The sequence below is a fragment of the Sceloporus undulatus genome, chromosome 5, assembly GCF_019175285.1.
Source record: "Sceloporus undulatus isolate JIND9_A2432 ecotype Alabama chromosome 5, SceUnd_v1.1, whole genome shotgun sequence".
Classification (NCBI taxonomy): domain Eukaryota; kingdom Metazoa; phylum Chordata; class Lepidosauria; order Squamata; family Phrynosomatidae; genus Sceloporus; species Sceloporus undulatus.
The window spans coordinates 128,830,847-128,849,758 of record NC_056526.1 but is presented as its reverse complement, the minus strand read 5'-3'; the positions used below and the strand labels follow the sequence as shown (position 1 = coordinate 128,849,758).

Below are 18,912 nucleotides of genomic sequence, written 5' to 3'. Positions count from 1 at the left end.
TTTAATTATTCATTCTCAACTTTTATTATATCAACAAACTAAACCATTGTTAACTTGAAAAAACATAACAGCTTTGGACCAACACATGATGTTTACCTCCTGCTGAAGAAACCTGTTTGCTTCACTTCGAAATGAAGAAGTGAGAGAAACATCTGACCATTATGTATCTAAAAATTAAATACCTAAACGACAAATGTTCACAATCATGATTTATCACAAGTTGAGTGAAAATTATAAATCGTGACATAGTGCAACTGCTGGAACTTGCTCAGATTCTTCAAAACAATGTTCTAAATTCTGCCATGATTAGCTGTCAGCTCAAGATCAGCAGCTATAGCAGGATCCAGTCTGCATGCCTTTAAAACATAAAGAGAGAAATTATATTGACCACAATAAATCTTGTATGGAGTTGTCTAAAATTCCACTATAAATCTACTATGTTAGCATATGCCAACATATCTTGTGTTAAATCACATGACTAAAAATATACCTCCCTCTGTCCTTAATGTTCATTTTTCTTTTTTTGGTGTCCCTTGAAAGATGGATAAAAACAGATGTGACTAATCATATAGTGATTGGGGTTAGAAGTGTTGGGACAAGTTATCTATCCTGCCCATCAGGTGCTGAATCTTTCTTTTCATGGTAGATGTAACCACTTGTGTCAGCACTCCCCCATCAGAAACTAAGGCCTGTTACAGACAGCCAAAATAAAGCTGCTTCGAGTCACAGTGGAGGTATTGGTGTTCAATGATGCATGCGTCCTAAGAGTCCAGAAGCACACCAAAGCCACGCTCCAGCCCAGGGACCGGAGCGTGGCTTTGGTGTGGCTTCTGGACTCTAGGACGCATGCAATTGAAACACACATACCTCCACTGTGAACTCGAAGTGCTTTATTTTGGCTGTCTGTAACAGGCCTAAGTTAAGCTGAAACAAAGTTAAGCTGAAATCAGAAACAAAGTTAAGCTGAAATCAGACATGGTAACAAACACATAGGGATGTTTCCTGGGAGAAATTTCAGGCATTCTCCTCCTCGAACCTGAAGTAAAATAGTTCAAGAGAAGCTTAACATTGAATTCTTCTGGTTTTATACAAACTAACCCCAGTTTACCAGTTACATCTTCTTGAAAAATGAGCTTTAACTGTGATTTCCTTGAATTCACATTTAGAGCACAGATTATATGTGATGGACGCACACGCCAACAATTTTAAAAAAGAAAATGTACAGGCAAAATTGTTTTCCTCATCATAGACAATTGCACAAAAAGTTTGCTTGTTATTTTCAAGAGATACTTGGACCGATCTAGCTTATTACAAGCTAATGCCTCCTCAAAAAACAGATGAATCAGATGGTTCATAGCTAATGTTAGACCATAATTTAGCATTGTAAGAGCATATTTCATCTCCCTTCTCTGCTCAGATAAATCCCCACTTAACCTTCTGGCATCTTCCATGAGGAGCTTATGCTTCCATTTTTGGCTAACTGCACCTTTTGTGTGAATATGTGCCAATCTAGTTAATGCTAACTGTGACTGGTATAAGCAAGCCAATTTCAAATCATAGTTTAGTTTCTTTCTTTCCATCAGCTAGAATTTTAAAATAATTTGTTCTAAAAATTACCTACCCCTAATTTGTTCAAAATTTCATGTATTAATTTTTTTTAAATTCTATTTAATGGTTTATATTAATTTACATACACATCAAGCTGGAATGCAATATAAGATTACTTTTTGAAGTATCCAAGTAACAATATCCAGATAATTTAGAATCTATTTTTAGCATCTAACTTTATTTTATAATACAGTTGCAAATGATATTAACTTGGATGTAACAGCAAAGGGGCCCAGGGAAAGCAAGCTTCACATCCCAATACTAGTCCAAAGAGCTAACAGAACACCCTCCCTCCAGCTTACCTTAGAATAATATTTTTTGGCTGCTGCTGTATCTTGTTGTGTTCCTCGACCAAGTTGGAGACACCTAGCCAAGTAAAAGGAAGCCATTGCAAGCCCTCTGGCTATGTAAAAAGGAAGGCAATCTGTTGCCTTTGCTATCTTTTCAACATCGTCATCCTCTACGGTTCTGTTAGAATTTAAAATGCAACGTAGACTATTAGTAACCAGAACAGGACAGAATAATGCACAGAATGATGAAAGAGTTTGGAAAATTATATGGTCAGAATCCAATTTTGTGCAAAAATGTTGCATCAATAGGTAATAGTGTACCCAAGTACATAGGGTTTTACATAGCTGCATCAAATATAGCTGTCCCTGAAACATTCAGTGGGTATTAATGTAACATTCAAATAACTAGCAATTGCTAATGGCTCATAATAAGGTCTGTTTAAAGATCTATGCACTTGAGTACTTAGAAGATTTGGGAATACTGTACCAGAAATCTTTAAACAATGAGCATCAGTGTCCTAATGCACTCATTGAGCTCTAAGCAATCGTGCACTACCCCATTCTCTTTTTCCAATGTGAGTCAAAACATGCCCTGACTCAAAGAAATACAATACAATACTAGGACAGCTCTGGCATGGATAATGAATGCAGTGACATTCTGTAGAACTGTTCATTTCTAAGATACTGAAATCCCTTATTTTATTCTTTAAACACAGGTATGACTACATTTCTCAGATGTTTAGTGCTGAATTCAATAAGTCGTACTGATAGGGCTGGTTCTGACGTAACAATTTCAAATCTTTTCAACAATTATTTATAGCCCAGAAATGAACTCTTATGCCCCTTTTATGTACCCAACTTCAGTGCTAAATTGTTTAATGTAATGTCCATATTCAAGAGCACATTGTACCAAGTAGCAGGCCTTTTAACTGAGAGCCAGCATGGTGTAGTGGTTTGGGCTTTGGACTATGGCTCTGGAGACCAGAGTTCGATTCCCCGCTCAGCCATGAAAACCACTAGGTGACCTTGGGGAAGTCACATGCTCTCAGCCTCAGGGAAAGGCAACGGTAAACCACCTCTGATCAAATCTTGCCAAGAAAATTCCAAGTTGCCATTGCTCAGAAACAGCTTGAAGGCACATAACACACACAACACAATAATCTAATAGGAACAGCCAAGAAAATAAGAGTGTTGAACCTTTCATCCATTCTTGGAAGAAAGATACAAGCTCTTTAAAGATTGTCTGTGTATGCTATATTAATGAAGGAACCTTTTGATGATGAAAGAGATTATTTTATCACTTGGACATGCTGACTTTTTGATCAGTAGCCATGAGATGGGAAGAAACATGAGATGGAGAAAAGAAATATCTAATCCTCCAGTACCCCTTCCATCATGCTTTAACTGATATGAAACAATTAGGCCTTGTCTACATTCAACTGATGTTCTCTCTGCAAGTTAAAATATAGTTACTGTGGAGGGTTTGTACTTTTCCCAATGGAAATAACAGTTGGGGAAGGAACAAAGGAGAAGAGATATAGGCTGCAACCACACTGCAGAAATAATTGAGTATGACTCTTTAACTGCCATGATTCAGTGCTATGGAATTCTGGGAACTGTAGTCTTGTGCGGCATTCTACCTTCTCTGTCAGAGAGCTGTGGTACAAGAAATTGCAATTCCCCGAATTTCATAGCATGGAGCTCTGGCAAATAAGGTGGTGTCAAACTGGATCATTTCTGCAGTGTGGATGCAGGCATAGTGGTAATTAGCAGAATTATTTTTTAAAGAGTGGGAAAACCAATGGTCTAAAGGTAACATATTTGCCTATGAACATTATCACACGGAGATAAGAAACGGGAGAAAAATGAATGCTCCTATCATGATCGTGTGAAGATTTTCACACGACATTGCGCTCATCCAGCAATTCTTCCTTATCATCTTCTTAACAGGGAAACCGAATGAACGGTTTTCCGATAGCACTTCATTCATGTTATCGCAAAAGTACAGCAGCCAATAACGTTTCATTTGTGCTAACGTGGAGCAGTCCAGGACATTTTCCCAGACTGCTTTTCAATACAAGCAATTCATTCTCATTGCTATGGCTGTTTTTGGAATGGATTTCTCTTATTTTGAGGTGTAGGGTGCGATTTTCTTTCAACTGCATAAAAATAATGTTGTAAAATATATCAAGTTTATTTTGTTTTATCCGGGACGGAACTATGATTTTCAGACATGCGCATTAGTGCCGAAACAACGCATGCACAAAATGTTCAATAACAATATATTAACGGTACAAGAATGGATGTATGCTGAATGCAATTGTGTTTCTCTGTCATTTTTGTATCATCATTGCGGGACTGGCCCTCGTGTGATAATGTCCTTTATCTGCATTTAAGAATGTGATCTTTTGCTTTTGTTCCCTCATTAGCTTTCCCTTGAATTACAAGCTGAAATAATTCACCTTTTGGCAAATTTAACAGCTTTTGGGTAAATTTTTCTTTTGTAGTAATACTCCACCAAATGACCTTTAACATAGACATTTCCACGATCTGATGCTTGATTTAGACATTCCAGAGCAGCTTTTAAATTCTGGCGTATGCCATGTCCATAAAGATACATAAGACCAAGAATGCCTTGAGATTCCAGGCTTCCATTCCCACAAGCTTCTGAATGCCAAAAGAATGCCTGTAAGGGAGGAAGCAAGTCGCCATAGTTCAGTTCAGGACAGAAAATACGTTGTCTTGTCTTGTAAGACATAGGCAATATGGTTTGAAGGCTACAATGCTCAGGATTGTATCAGGAACAACCTCAGTAGCTAACCAGAAAGTATAAAGCCCTATGATCATCAAAATGATGAGATGGCATCCTTAAGTCAACTAATTTGAGATTTCTATTTTATTTAGGCATATACATATATGTGGCACTACAAATGGCAGGGGGAAACCATTTGGGGCGTCCCATCTACAATACAGATTGATGTACCTGCTGATTCTTCTTTTTAAACAAACATTTCTATATATATCATGCCAAATGTTTTGATTACTGTACAGGTATATACCGTCGGCCCTCGGTATCTGCGGGGGATCTGTTCTGGACACCCCTGCGAATACCAAAATCTGCAGATGTTTAAGTCTCAATAGAAATGGCCCTACGTGCCTAGAGATGTATGGGGAGAGGAGAGGGATGGCCACAATTAGGGACCCTGGCCAGGGAGGGGGTCCACTTTCTTCCTCCAAAGGAGGGTATGGGTACTTATCTATGGTGACATGCTCCCTCTTTCCCCACCCCTATTGCTGATGTTGGGCTGCTCTCAATCATCCTCGGAGGTGCCACCAAAAATGAAGGAGGGGAGAGGTGGATGGACACACATGACACCCCCTACAGGCGGGCAGCCACTCTGGCTCTCCCAACAGTCCTTCTCCCTGAAGGTCCCTTTTCAACCACCACCCCTGGGTCCAGCACAGATGGGCAGAAAACTCCACCAATGCACTCCGCCTGCCAGCCCCAATGGAGCCTCCTGTCTGTCTGTCAGTGCCAGGGTAGGAGGGAAGGGTTGCCTGGGAGGGTGGGGAAACAGAAGTGGGGGCTGTCTACCTCCCGTAGACAGTAGATAGATAGGTACCACTTCGGTAGGAACCTCTGGGGTCATCTTTGGGCAACACTGGCTCTTTGGCTTAGTAACTGAGATTAGCATCACTCCCTACTCTTGGTTACGATTAGACATTCATGTCAAAGGGAAACCTCTACCTTCACCTTTAACTATTACTCCAGCTATTCTAAGCTCAGCAATATTGATACCGACTGGCTGCAACTCTCCAGGGTTTAAAACAGATGTGTTTCCTAATCCAATATGAAGATGTCAGGAACTTAACCTGGGACCTTCTGCATGCAAAACATGTTCTTTTGCTGCTCCCCTTAATTTCTGTTACCTCTAAAATCCTCTAAAATCCAACCTTTTTAAATTGGACCTCTATAAATATAACATTGAGTCCAAATTTTATAATAAATTGCAAAAAAGGCCCCCATGTCACTACCTTTTTCAGATCCTTTGGATGTCTTGCTGAATACAACATCCCAAGGGCAGTTTGAGCCTTAACACTTGCTTTTGGATTCCCATGATCTGCAGCAATAAACCATAATCTGGAAAACAAGAGGAAAGCATAAGTGACATGGGTGGAGTTTTCCCATTAGAACATGTCTATGTGGCAGCTTCCTAAGTGCATTTGCATCAAACTGGAAGTGAAGCAACAGACAAAGTAGGAGCCTGAACTTTTTGTTCAGGCTCCTTAAAGCCTCACCTTTTGTCCCATGCTGAGATCATAACCCTGCCATGTGCGTGCCTCAAACTATACCATTCCTGCTAGGAATACAGCCTTGGGCAGGGGGAGAGAGAGGCAAAGGCTGAAGCACATAGGCCTTCCATATCCATGGATTCAATCATCCACAGATTGGAAATATTCAAAAACAATGTGAATTCCAAAAAGCAAGCCTTGATTTTGCCATTTTATATAAGGAACACCATTTTACTGTGTCACTGTATATAATGGGACCTTAGCTTGGTATATGTGGGAGTCATGGAACCAATTTCCAGCAGATACCAAGGGACCACTGTATATGTTTGAGAAAAAGACAGAAAAAGAGTTGCAAATACTTGGCTGACCAGCTTTTAAACTAACCTTGCATTCACAAAGCAGTGGTGACTTACAAACTTTCAATGGAATAAATACAGAAATTAGAGAGGTTACCGTTCAGCCTCTTTTTCAGAAATCACAGTCCCACATCCTTCATAGTAAGCTCTTCCAAGGTTGTAGGCAGCAGCGAACTTCAAATGTCTTGCTTTAGGAGAAGTAGAGTTGACAATCTCCTCCATATATTTCGATCCTTTTTTCTAGGGGTGATAAGGAACATTGCAAGGGCATTCGTGAGACTGTTACCTTTAGCATCAAGTCAGAGGGAAGGAGATGGCTGCCATCCACTGTCCAATTACTCTACAAGAAGCTGTGAGGAAATCCCTCTTTGTTATGTTTCCTTTCAAGATCTCAGTACTGCTGTTTCCCAAATAATCCACTTTCCAGCCCCAGAAGGAACAAGAAATTTATTGTAGCATGAGCTTTCATGGACAACAGCCTGCTTCACTAGATACATTTTAATCCTTTCAGTGAAAATATGATTTCATTCTAACATTCCCTATAAATTAATACCAGAGTGCTCTTCTATGACAGATGACATTGAATGTTATGACATATTATCCTTCTGTGAGGCAACCAGTCTACAAAAGCTCATGCTACCAACTTCTACGTTTCAGTTAGTCTCAAAGATGCTGCAAGATCCCTTTGCACACTGATTTCCCAGACTAAAATGGTTATGTCTTTGAATGTTCTTGAGTCACTCACTCATTGCTTTTTCAATACTTTAAAAATAACAGCACAGGAATAATAAGAGAATGGCACTATGGAAAAATTCTGCTCAAAAGAAATATTTTAAAAGTAAGAAAAAAGTACAGTTACATCTCCATTTTTGTGGAGTTCAAATCTGCGTCACTCACCCATTTGCAGGCAGCAAATGGAGGGGGACAAAATGGGGTGTGCGCCACCATTCAAACTATGGGGCTTGAATATTGTTGATTTTCCGTTTTCACGGTGGAGGTCAGGAATGGATCCCCCACAAAAACAGAGAAGCTACTGTACTATTAACAACTCCCCCAGTAAAAATGTTACAAATCCTTATGTTTACATTTGTGCTATAATATCATTATATCTTTGTTACAAATAAGATTAAGCAGAAGAAACTACCTCAAGATGACCTTAGCTCCAACTTAAGTAAACAAGACACAAGCTCATGGTTCTGACCCTTGTCACTTTGCTTCTTCTGCACGAAGAAGCCAGTGAGCCTCAAAATCTAGCATAACATACAGTATTTTGCAACTTTTGGTTGGCCTAATAATATTATCGCTGCAGTGGGTATTTTGAATTTTGTTATATTTCCTTGTGGCCAATATATTCCAAGCTATGTTCCTTTGTAAAGAAAAACAACTCCTTTGTGTTCACAACACAACAAAATATTGCCCTCTGGTGGCTTTAGGTAGGATTTCATTTTTTTTTTTGGTGTTGATTGGAAGTTCCATAATCATACACTCCAAATCAGTACATATAAATTTATTTTTTAGAAGACTTACTCCAGAATACGCATATGGACATGAGCAAGTCCCATCACAGGCACAGCATTCATGTGCATAGGATCACCATAGCACTGTCCTATTTTTCTTTGGAGGTTTTTAAACAGAGGCTGGATGGCCTTCCATTGAGAGTGCTTTGATTCTGTGTTCCTGCATGGCAGGGGAATGGACCGGATGGCCCTTGAGGTCTTTTCCAGCTCTGTGGTTCTATGATTCTAATTCTATGATTCTATGTGGAAAGCCATATATTACCCACCTCTTGCTACAGAGCATGTAAAAAAAATATATGTGCATGAACACTGTGTCTGTGGTAGTACTGGAGAGTACTACTTAAAATTGATCAAATTTTAAGATTTAGACATTCGATTTGTAACACGATACTATTTTCAGTATAATTTGCATTTGTTTGAAATTTATACCACTGGATTATTAAACAAGGAAAATAATTGCCTTCGTAAAAACTAATGAAGAGAAAAAGAACATTCAAGTTTCAACTTACAGGGTCTGCTGGGGTCCCCAGTCCATCATAATACATTACACCTAACTGATACATGGATTGAAAATCTGTATTTTGTTGAAATTGCAATAAGGCTTCTTCATACAATCCCTGCATATGACATAATGTACAAGCAAATACTTAAATACTAATAAGTCTAAGTAACTACTGAACATTTCATAAGGAGTAAGCAATGTTTGTATAAAATGGATACCATCCTCTAAATTAAAGTGGGAAGAATTCAAAAATCCAACTCTGAAACTTTCACTGCGCATCTTAAAAATGGAAACTAATCTTAGCAATGGCATATGCTACTTAATCAAATTCAAACAGTGCTTGGACCTAGGATCTAGTTTCTAGATGAAAATACTTGAAACAGGAAGCAACTGTTTGCTATGCTATTCAACAGATTAGGTTTTCTTAGCTCTCCCAAACATAAATATAAGCAATACAGGAAACAGGCTCTTAGGAGAAGATTCTGGAAGCTCTGCAGTCCAACGTGCTACATCTTCAAGCTCTGCTTTCAAGCTATGTAAGAATTTCCAAGCTCTAGAGAGTTTTAACTTGAGGCATTAATGGGTACTAACTTCTTGAAGTCACTGACTTTTGCTTGAGGGTCTAGACCATGCCTAAGATCCAATAAGTATGCTGGCAGAAAGCAAATTTCCACTGTGGTACTTACATCACCATCTTCCCACTTCATCCCCAGGTGCACAAAAGCAGCTCACAGAAGTGTGTTCTGCAGCCCTTGCACACCTACTGAAAAAGAAGCAGCATAAGACTGTCTGGGAACTGTGTCTGAGAGACCTCTTGCTGCTGTTGTGTACCTTGGGCAAGGGGTTTACAGGATACTTCCTCTCACTTCACCCAAAAAATTACATGCAAAGTGTAACCAGTGGTAGTCACCAACAGGATTCTAGCTCATATTAAAAACAACTGCTACTAGTTGGACAAGAGGCATTTATAGTATTTTGATTCAAAGAGAAAGGTCATTCCTGAGTGTAAGAGTGTGCCAAAAATGTGTGCTTTGATGTTGGTATTTCCAACTATAGGAATGATCTAGGACAGTGATGGCGAACCTATGGCACGCATGCCAGAGGTGGCACTCAGAGCCCTCTCTGTGGGCACACGCACCATCATCCCAACACAGACTTCACTAGAGTTTGTCATTAGAAATCCAGAGGGATGTGGCACTTTGCAATAAATAAGTGGGGTTTGGGTTGCAGTTTGGGCACTCGGCCTCTAAAAGGTTCTCCACCACTGATCTAGGAGATTCTAAGGTGGGGGGGGGATTCTGCCAGAGGGTCTGGATTCTTGGTGCCAGTCAAAGTAAGCAATGCTTGGTTTGATGTTATACAAAGCAAAAGAACTAATAATAATAAGACATAATATTTTAAAAATCCTGAAATTCTGTAATCTGAATTCATTCTTAACCCCTCTTTTCCATGCCAATATTATTAGTGCAATTTTGGTCTTATTTTGTAAAAAAGTAAATTCCCACCTCTTCAAAATACAGCTGCCCTTTGAGAAAACATGCCAGAGAATCTCCACTTTTAATCCGCTTGTCCAATAGCTCTTCAGCCTTTGCAAACAGAAAATCATGCGTGTAAATCTCTGTTTCAAAATGGAAAAAAAGCAATGTTTGATCCATCCTAAAACCTTACAACATTCTTAATGATAGAAGGATAAATCCAAGTCAATCCTGAGTAGGGCTGATATATTATAAGTCGCAGTCATTCACTGGATCTTTCTATTCTAGTTGGGATTAAAAACTGAATTTAGCCCACCATTACCACCTATAGGAGTGCATCTTAAGCCATCTGATGTGAAGGACCAGCAAGTGTCAACTGAGGAGTGCAAATGTCTTGATTTTGGTCTGCATTTCAGTTCTCTAGAAGAGGACTAGTTTAATTCCTCCTGCACAATGTGATGATTAGAATTAAACGGCAGCCAAAGAGGTGGGGGACATGAACAGAAGGAATGCCAGTGGTTATATCCAGAGGCCTGGCAGGCTAGATTAGACCCAAAGACAAGCAATCCCCTCTCCATTCTATGACATACCATCTGTTTATTTGTTATTCATTTATTTAATTTATATCGCACCTTTCTCCCAATATGGAACCAAAAGCATTGCTGTTGTGTGTCTCCAAGTCATTTCTGATTTACAGCAATCCTAAGGCAAATTTATCCCAGGGTTTTCTGGGCCTGAGAGCATGTGACTTGCCCAAGATCGCCCAGTGTGTTTCCATGGCCAAATGGCGAATCAAACCTGGTCTCTAGAATTGTAGTCCAGTGCTCAAACAACTACGCCACACTGGCACTCACCAAAAGCATACTCGTCTGTTATAGTTTTTGTTTTGCTATATGATGAGTCACATCATGCAATGCTGTTTGGTTTTCTGATGACCATCTGTCAGGTATGCTTTGATTGAGAGTTCCTGCATGGCAGGGGGTTGGACTGGATGGCCCTTGTGGTTTCTTCCAACTCTATGATTCTATGAGTATTTCCTGCATATTTCCTGCTAAATATAATTTGGACTTGCTCAGTGCTTCTTTACTGATTATGTAAAGAAAATGGCCCCAATGTAAAAATCATTGTGCACAGGGCCCAAAATGCAACCCCCTTACTCCTTACAACATATCAAAGCTGACTGTACAATTCGGCATATGGGTGTTTGTGTGTGTGTGAGAGAGAGGGGGGGGCACTGCATATGTGAGTCTCCAAGGGGATCCATAAACAACAGCGGTGGGCAACTGTGGAAGGCTAGGGGGCCACATTAACCTCCTAGGAGACCTTGGAGAGCTGTACCTGATCCTAATAAAATAAAATAAAGGTTTTGCCCCCAAATGCCTCTGAATCTAGGCTTAAATTGGCACAGAGGCCCCATAGAATGTAGTGGGAATGCATCCCATGCCCCCTAGTGAACATTTTGGAGCACTTCAGGTTCTGCCCCCCTCCATAGCTTGTTTCAGTACTGCCTGCTGACAGATTACTAGCCCCTCAACAGGCTAGAATGTGATCCCCTTCATAATGTTTGCCCAAGCTAGCACTATCTGCAAGATCTGCAATAAGCCCAAGCAAAATCTCAGGCTCACATTCTCTCATTCTGTACAGCTAAAAAACTTCACCCGTATTTAGTTTCATTTTCAAAGATTCCTGGCTTATTGTTATACAGGAACTAGACACTGTGTTTTCTAAAAAGTTCTGGTTTCTTTCTAAACTTGTCAGCCTCCAATTATGGCTGCTTAGCTGGATTGTTTTAAGTCATGTTCACTAAGTCATACATGACAAGAAGCCAAAATTCTCTGACAATGAAACTAAACATGAGGAAAATTGACCCACATTGGAAAAGAAGAAGGACAGTCTGAACCCAAGGCTTTGTTTAGGCAAGGCATGGTTTAGCATTTAGTTTAAAGTTACATTCAAACCAGCTCAGTAAAAGGGGAATAGATGTATATTATCTATCAGAAAACTGACCTAAACTGCTTCAGCAGAAACAAGTTTTATCTGATGTGTTGCGTCTGAGGCTAAACCAGCCCTGATGTTCAACCTGCTGGAAGTGTGGACTACATTTATGTTTAGTTGCAGAGCAATGCGCAGACAGTGTTCAAACAATTTGCAAACTGTGCCCATGCAAACATAGTCCAAAACAAAACATTGGGCCAGAGGCTGAAGACATTCTTCCTGCTTCCTCCATGAGTTCACTGCATGCCTTCAACTCTGTTCATTACCTCTTGCTACTTTCTGTGTAAACACAAAGTACACATGATGGATCCAATAGCTTAGCTTAGCTAAGAGAAAAGTTCTATGGGAAGAACTGTGACAGAGGAGAATTCTTGTTATAAGATCAAAATTTGTATTTTAAAACTAGCCTACTGAAACAAAAAGCTACATTATTTTGTTGTTTTTAAGAACAACTATTACACGGGCATTTACACAATCTTTTCTAATTGTTAATTAAGTTTTTATTTTTGTTAATTTAAAAAAAGCTGTTAAATATTTTATGGAATTTGATTGCTCTTTTTTACAATAAAAACACTGCTTGTCCAAGGGGGGGAAATTAAGGGAATACCCATTGCACAAATTAAATAGATGTTGCACACCTACAAGGATTCTGAAAGGCATGTGTGCATTCTGTTAGCAAGACCTTTGTCAAAAGAAGGGGAAAGATCACATTGTAGTTCACATTGTGGATCACCCCATTTAATAATTCCTCCCCCTCTTGGCAAAGTATGTGTGTGGTGCTGTGCATTGTTTCCTTAAAAGTAGCACCTGCTACTTGAAAGGTGACCCTCAATTACATCCTCAACAAGATGGTATCATGCCAGCCCCTTGGCAAGCATTTAGCCAAGGGACAGGCTGCAGATCAACTCATTTAAGCTGAGGCGAACATTTTTCACCCTATGAAAATTGTTCACCATTGAAAGATTTCTGGAGTGGGAGACAAGCATCAGCTGGCAGTTTAACCAGTGAGCTCCACATTTGCTGGCTTATGCCCTGCAGATGCCCACCATTTTCATTCTATGAGTGTGTCTGGGGAATTCTGGGGGAAGGGGATAAAGATTGTGTGTGGCTGCAAGTCAAATATTTCACTTTCCAACTGCCCAAGATTTAAAATAGTTAAAAACATCTGGCGAGCCAGGGAACTAAGGAAATGTCCAAATCCATGGGCATTTTGTTCCCATGAGTGCTATGCTGGGAAACTGAGCCATATATAAAACCACACACACACACACAATCCATCATGCCAGTGTTGCACATCCATTCAGGCTGTCATAAGGAACGAAAGCCTTGTGCATGTTTCCCATCACCATGGCCAACTTTGCCCTTCCATTTGTTGCGCAAACATAAGCACAGCTACTCCTAAGGTTTGCAGCTTAAGCTAAACACTACGGATTTGTCTCATCTTTCAACCACAGAACAAGGAAAGTTGGGTATTACTTATTTAGTATACCTGGGTTGTTCAGCCATTTCAGTCCCTCCACTTCAGTATTCTGAAGCTCCGAAATGGTATGGAAAACAGTTTCACTGTTGTGTTCTTGGGGCAGAGGTTCACTAGCCAGCTTCATTTCTTCCTCTCTGCAAACAAAAAAGGTGTGTCCAAGATTAAGAAAGCGTGGGAGTCACAGAGAAATCCCCTATTACCTTATCTTCTGTCTCTGGGCCCCACAATAAACTCCAACTCCCAGAATTCCATAGCCTTGAGCCAGGGCAGTTAAAGCGGTGTCAAACTGGCTCATTCTCTGCATGCAGATGCAGCAAGTGCATAAATCAGGGATTCCCAAACTTTGGTCCTCCAGGTGTTTAGGGCTTCAGCTTCCAGAAGCATCGCCCATCTTGGTCAATGGGATTCTGGGAATTGATGTCCAAAACACCTGGAACTAAGGCCAGAGTTTGGGAATCACTCGCCCTCAAAACTAAATGCAAGTCTGACACTGATTGTGTGAATTGCTCTGGCTCAGTGCTATGGAATCATGGGAGTTGTAGTTTATTGTGGCACCAAAGTGCTCTCGCTCTCTCTCTCTCTGACAGAGAAGGTTAAACGAATCACAGAAATACAGTTCTATAAATCCCATAGCATGCAATGAGTCAGGGCAGTTAAAGTGGTGTCAAGCTGGATTACATCTGCAGTGTGTTTTGGAAAAGAAAGGGAGGGGAGGAATAAACCCGCCCGACTCACTACTAAATTCACCGCCGGCTCCCATCACGAACTGCGCCCGCCCGCACCAAGCTCAGCGAGCGACGCCCCGCCCCGCCCGGAAGCTTTGCGTTACCTGGCAACGCAGACATCCCGCGGGTCAGGGAGCTTTGTGAGCGGCTCGCGCCCGCCCAGGGTAGCGCGCGGAGCTTCGGCGGGGGGGGGAAGGAGTGAGGAAGCGCGCGCGCCCATTGTGTATGCCTGTGTGACGTCAGGCGATTGGCAATCGGCGGTTGATTCCGAGAAGGGGCGGGGCCAACGAGTGCTTGTGTTCTCTGTCTGTGTTGGTTCCCTCAGACAATGGCCAGAATTCTCTTGCCAGGGTTGCCACTAGGATGGAGGATTCTGGGAGTTGTAGTTCCCCAATTAGTAAAGTTACCCAGCATTAGGTGCATAAGTGTAGAAATAACTGTAAATATAATATAATATAATAAAATATAATAAATAATAAAATGCAGTTTGACACCACTTTTAAGTACTGTTGTTGTTTGGCTTCAATTCCTTTCCAATTTATGGCCACCCTCCTGAGGTGAACCTAGTCGCCTTGAGTCCCTCAAGGGATATAAATAAATGAAATAAATAAATAATCTTGTCATGGAGGTTTCTTGGCCAGATTTGTTCAGAGGAGGTTGGCCCTTGCCTTCCCCTGAGGCTGCGAGAGTGTGACTGGCCCAATGGGTTTTTATGGTGGAGCTGGAAATTGAACCCTGGTCTCCAGAGTCCAGGTTTCAATTTCCAGCTCCATCATAAAAAACCATTGGGCCACCTTGGGCCAGTCAACCATCCAACACTCAAACCGCTACACCACACTGGCTCTCTTAGCTGCTGTAGTGCCATGCTACACAATCCTGGGATCTGTAGTTTTACAAGGGCTTTCGCCTTTTCTACCAAAAAGTGTTGGTGCCTCACAAAACGACAAACCCCATGATTGTGTAGGACGACAGAGCCATGGCAGTTAAATTTACCAAAGGAGTTAACAGTAAAGAGCACATGTAATTTTATACAACAGAAGGCTCCTGTGATATTGTAGTTTAAGTGCTGGACTGCAACTCTGGAGATCATGGTTGGGTTCCCAGTTTGGCTATGAAACCCACTGGGCGATCCTGGGTGAGTCACACTCTCTCAGCCTCAGGGGAAGACAGTGGCCAACCTCCCCTAAACAAATCTTGCCAAGAAAACCCCATGATAGGTTTGTCTTAGGCTCGCCATAAGTCAGAAACGGCTTGAATGGACACAACACACACACATACAAGTGCACATACAAGTATTGTATGCCTTTGTGGTAAATATGGGATAGTCCAAAATGAATAGCAGAAGTGATCTGTGAAAACCAACCAGTTGTAAAGGGAGTTGTGAATGCCAATTAGTTGAGAAGGACTCCAAAAAATACCCCAAAACAAATAGCAAATAGTCCCTTGCAGTATTTTATTACAAGCAATTTTTTAACATTAGTGTCCTGGTGTAACGAATCTCAGGGACATTCCTCTCACGCTGTCCTATATCAAAATAGGGGATGCACAATTAATTTTCTACAGATTTTGGAGACATTTGTATTTCCAAAGCCCACCAGGAGGATGTTTGAAAAATTAAGAGAAAAGGGCTGAAATGTAGCAGTAGAGGAGCACCTAATGGAAAATGTATGGCACCAAAGGACCTCTGCATGCATTGCATAGAATGAGTTGTACATCTTCGTGAACTGATAAGGACTCGGTTTTTAATGATGCAATACTTTTATAATTTTTAATGGTTTTTATTTTAATATTATATTTTAATTTATAACTGTTTTCTCAAAATTGTTTAATTATTTTTAAAAAAATTATATTTATATATTTTAATATTCTTGTACTGTTTTTAATTGTATTATTTTATACTTGTTGTTTGCCGCCTTGAATCCCTATGTTGGGGCCTGGGGGAAAGGTGAATCATAAGATAATAATAATAATAATAATAATAATAATAATAATACATCCTCTCCCATATTTCTTTCTTGTGCTCCACTCTGGGGCCACCACAAACTTCAGTTCCCAGAATGCCATAGCATTGAGCGAGGGCAGTTAAAGCAGTGTCAAACTGGATTATTTTGGCAGTGTGGATGCAACCTCTGTGGAACACACACACACGCACACACACAAAAGGGGGGGGATCTCCTGTAGCATCTTAAAACGTAAGCCATTTATCATGACACAAGCTTTTATAGTGTGTAGTCCATGTCATTAGATCCTGATTAAGTACCACAATATCCAAAATCCACAAACAGGAGTAAAGAAATATATAAAAGGACGATGTTAGTCACAGTCTTGCATTTTCTCAAGGTGTTGCTCTTTGGCTGGAAATCTATGAAAGTGAGTCTCTCCTCCTGTTCCCAGAGCCATGGGAACAAAGTATTCCAAAGTCCAGGAGATAATACTGTATTTGAATTCCATTAGCAATACGAAAAGGTACTTCTTCTGAGATCCCAGCTGTCTCCAGCATTTGTGAGGGCATACTCCAGTGCACTGAATCTCTCAAGAGAAGCCTCTATGCTTTTGTATTAGGAAAATTGCATTAGGAAAATTTTAGGTCTAGTTTTGGTAAAACATCCCAAATGCAGTCCCAGTGCCACATGGTCAGAAGGTAGAGCGACTGGCTTGCATAGATACTTCTCCAAAGAACAACATTTTGAGAAAATGAAAGCCTGTGACTAACATTGTCATTTTCTTTTCTCCTGTGTGATTCTTAACATCTTTGCCTCGTGAAGAAGCCAGTGGAGCTTTGAAAGCTTCCATCATGTATTTTGTGCATGTTGGTTGGCCCCATAAAGGTATCACTGTTGTGTGGATTTTGGATGTTATTGTACTTTCCTATATGGCCATCATGGCTACCCCTGAATATGTAGAATACCAAGCAATACTGTAGCAACAGACCAGGGGAGCTGCATCTCTGCTTATCTGTAGAATGGATGAATCAATCAGCTCTGTGCATTTGCTGTGCTTTTGATTTATGTTAACTTTTCCCAATTCTGTTACTTTCTTGTGTAAACATATAAACTTGCTCTCTTTCATCAGTTTAGGCATGAGAAACTTCAGTATGTACGGCAGCACAAACAGATGTTATCCCAAAGCAGCTGAAGAGAGATCTAATGCCTAGAAAACATTAGCTGTATCTCCTTTGAAAAAGCATTTTCTTCCCTATTACTGCAAAACATAATTGCACATTTCCCCCCATAGGGCAAACAGCAGCTTCAGGAAGGAGCAATTTAAATCAGGAAAATAATGGGGCAGTGATAGTGGTCATCTCTGGCTTTCATAATGTTGAAATACAAGTATCTGCCACATCTTGTTTGGCCCACAGCCACGAACTCACTACGTAACCTTACAGTATTTCTTAATCACTTCTGTGTTGTATAGAAGTAACAATACTATACACAAATAACACTGACTTAGCTTAAAGTGTTGTTCTAAGCCGGCTTATGGATAACATACACGAAGCACTTTTATCTCATATCTATTATGTAAGAATATGACAACCATGAGACCAAAGGTACGGCAAACAGTGTTCTGTTCCCATAAGGACCAATCTGTAAATATATGAGCGCAAAACAACTGTCCTCCCAGCGCTTGTCAGATACATCATATCTGGAAGAAGCATGTAACCATAATGACTGTAGTGCTCTCATGTGGTGTGGCCAAAAATGACACCTAAAATTACTTTCTTTCTTGATAGATACTGCTCTACCTGGATCTTCTCAGGAGAGACAACCACTAAAATAGAAAACTATTTTGCCCTTTGGAATCTGCACTACAGAATGGCTCAGCTCAGGGTTGTTTATGGTCAAGAAAAGAGATTCTACCTGAACATTAGGAAGAACATCTTGACAGTAAGAGCTGGGATATTCTGCCTTGTAGAGTGATGGAGTCTCCTTCTTTGGAGGTTTTTAAAAGAGGCTGGATGGCCATCTGTCAGGATTACTTTGTGTGTTCCTGCATGGCAAGGAGTTGGACTGGATGGCCTTTGAGGTCTCTTCCATTTCTATGATTCTAAGAAGGCTCTAAGTGCTTTTGATTTGTCTTACATAAGAAAAGGTCACTACTTAAGGAAATGATCTTGGACAGTCTACATTTAATCACAGAATTAAGATACTGGTTAAGATAACCTCTGTATCTTTATCCTTTGTTGTCTGGTCCTTATTTGTCCAACTGTACTGATGATGAGTTTTTGAGCACCAATCAGAATACTTATTTGAATTGATAAGGTTTCAATCCTTACTTTTGGGTGATTCCCCCATTTGAACACAGTTTAAACAAGCAAGCACAAGATTGTGCTATTAAATTTAAATTATCTGGCTCCTGGATTATTTGAAGAAGCTTTTCTCAAATCTTGTGGCAAATGGCGGCACTTACTTTTGAAGTTAACTTTTACAATTCCAGAGGCACTCATTTTTGAAGCACTTTGCCATGAGAGGTTTAGTAGGTTACTCCCTTTCTCCCATCAAAGAAGAGACATGACAGAACGGACAAAAGTGGTGGTGGTCTGGGAGCTGCAGCTAGTTTCAAAGTGACTTTTAAACTCTGAGACACAGTTTATATTTCTTTTTTAGACTGCCTTGATTACCTCTTCCATTGTTTTATGGTTGGTTGTTGTTTTATCTATTTGGTTTATGGTTT

General features: G+C 40.3%; 1 protein-coding gene across 8 annotated transcripts; it reads right to left on the bottom strand.

Moving 5' to 3' along the window:
• Window positions 1-14,428, bottom strand: LOC121931036 (LRP2 binding protein). 8 transcript variants are annotated; one of them, XM_042468211.1, is made up of 10 exons: window positions 14,252-14,264; window positions 13,526-13,650; window positions 10,072-10,152; window positions 9,253-9,329; window positions 8,574-8,681; window positions 6,645-6,787; window positions 5,934-6,039; window positions 4,361-4,584; window positions 1,911-2,076; window positions 1-356 (listed from the first exon to the last, which is right to left on the bottom strand). In XM_042468211.1, the coding sequence occupies exons 4-10, from the start codon at window positions 9,271-9,273 to the stop codon at window positions 291-293; spliced, it is 834 nt and encodes a 277-aa protein (XP_042324145.1). In that variant the 5' UTR covers window positions 9,274-9,329; window positions 10,072-10,152; window positions 13,526-13,650; window positions 14,252-14,264; the 3' UTR covers window positions 1-290. The 8 variants fall into 8 exon arrangements, with proteins under 8 accessions (XP_042324145.1, XP_042324144.1, XP_042324147.1 ...); XM_042468210.1 differs by lacking the exon at window positions 14,252-14,264 and adding an exon at window positions 13,717-14,021; XM_042468213.1 differs by lacking the exon at window positions 14,252-14,264 and adding an exon at window positions 13,717-14,021 and having other exon boundaries at window positions 9,253-9,326.
• Between the last annotated feature and the right edge of the window lie 4,484 nt (window positions 14,429-18,912).

Coding starts and splice junctions, on each gene's coding strand:
- LOC121931036 (XM_042468206.1), bottom strand. CDS start 13,820: ATGCAGAGAATGAGCCAGTTTGACACCGCTTTAACTGCCCTGGCTCAA. Junction 8,682..10,071: donor GGCAGCTGTATTTTGAAGAG/GTGGGAATTTAC, acceptor TGTCATATGCAG/GGATTGTATGAAGAAGCCTT. Junction 4,585..5,933: donor ATCCAAAGGATCTGAAAAAG/GTAGTGACATGG, acceptor CCTCCCTTACAG/GCATTCTTTTGGCATTCAGA.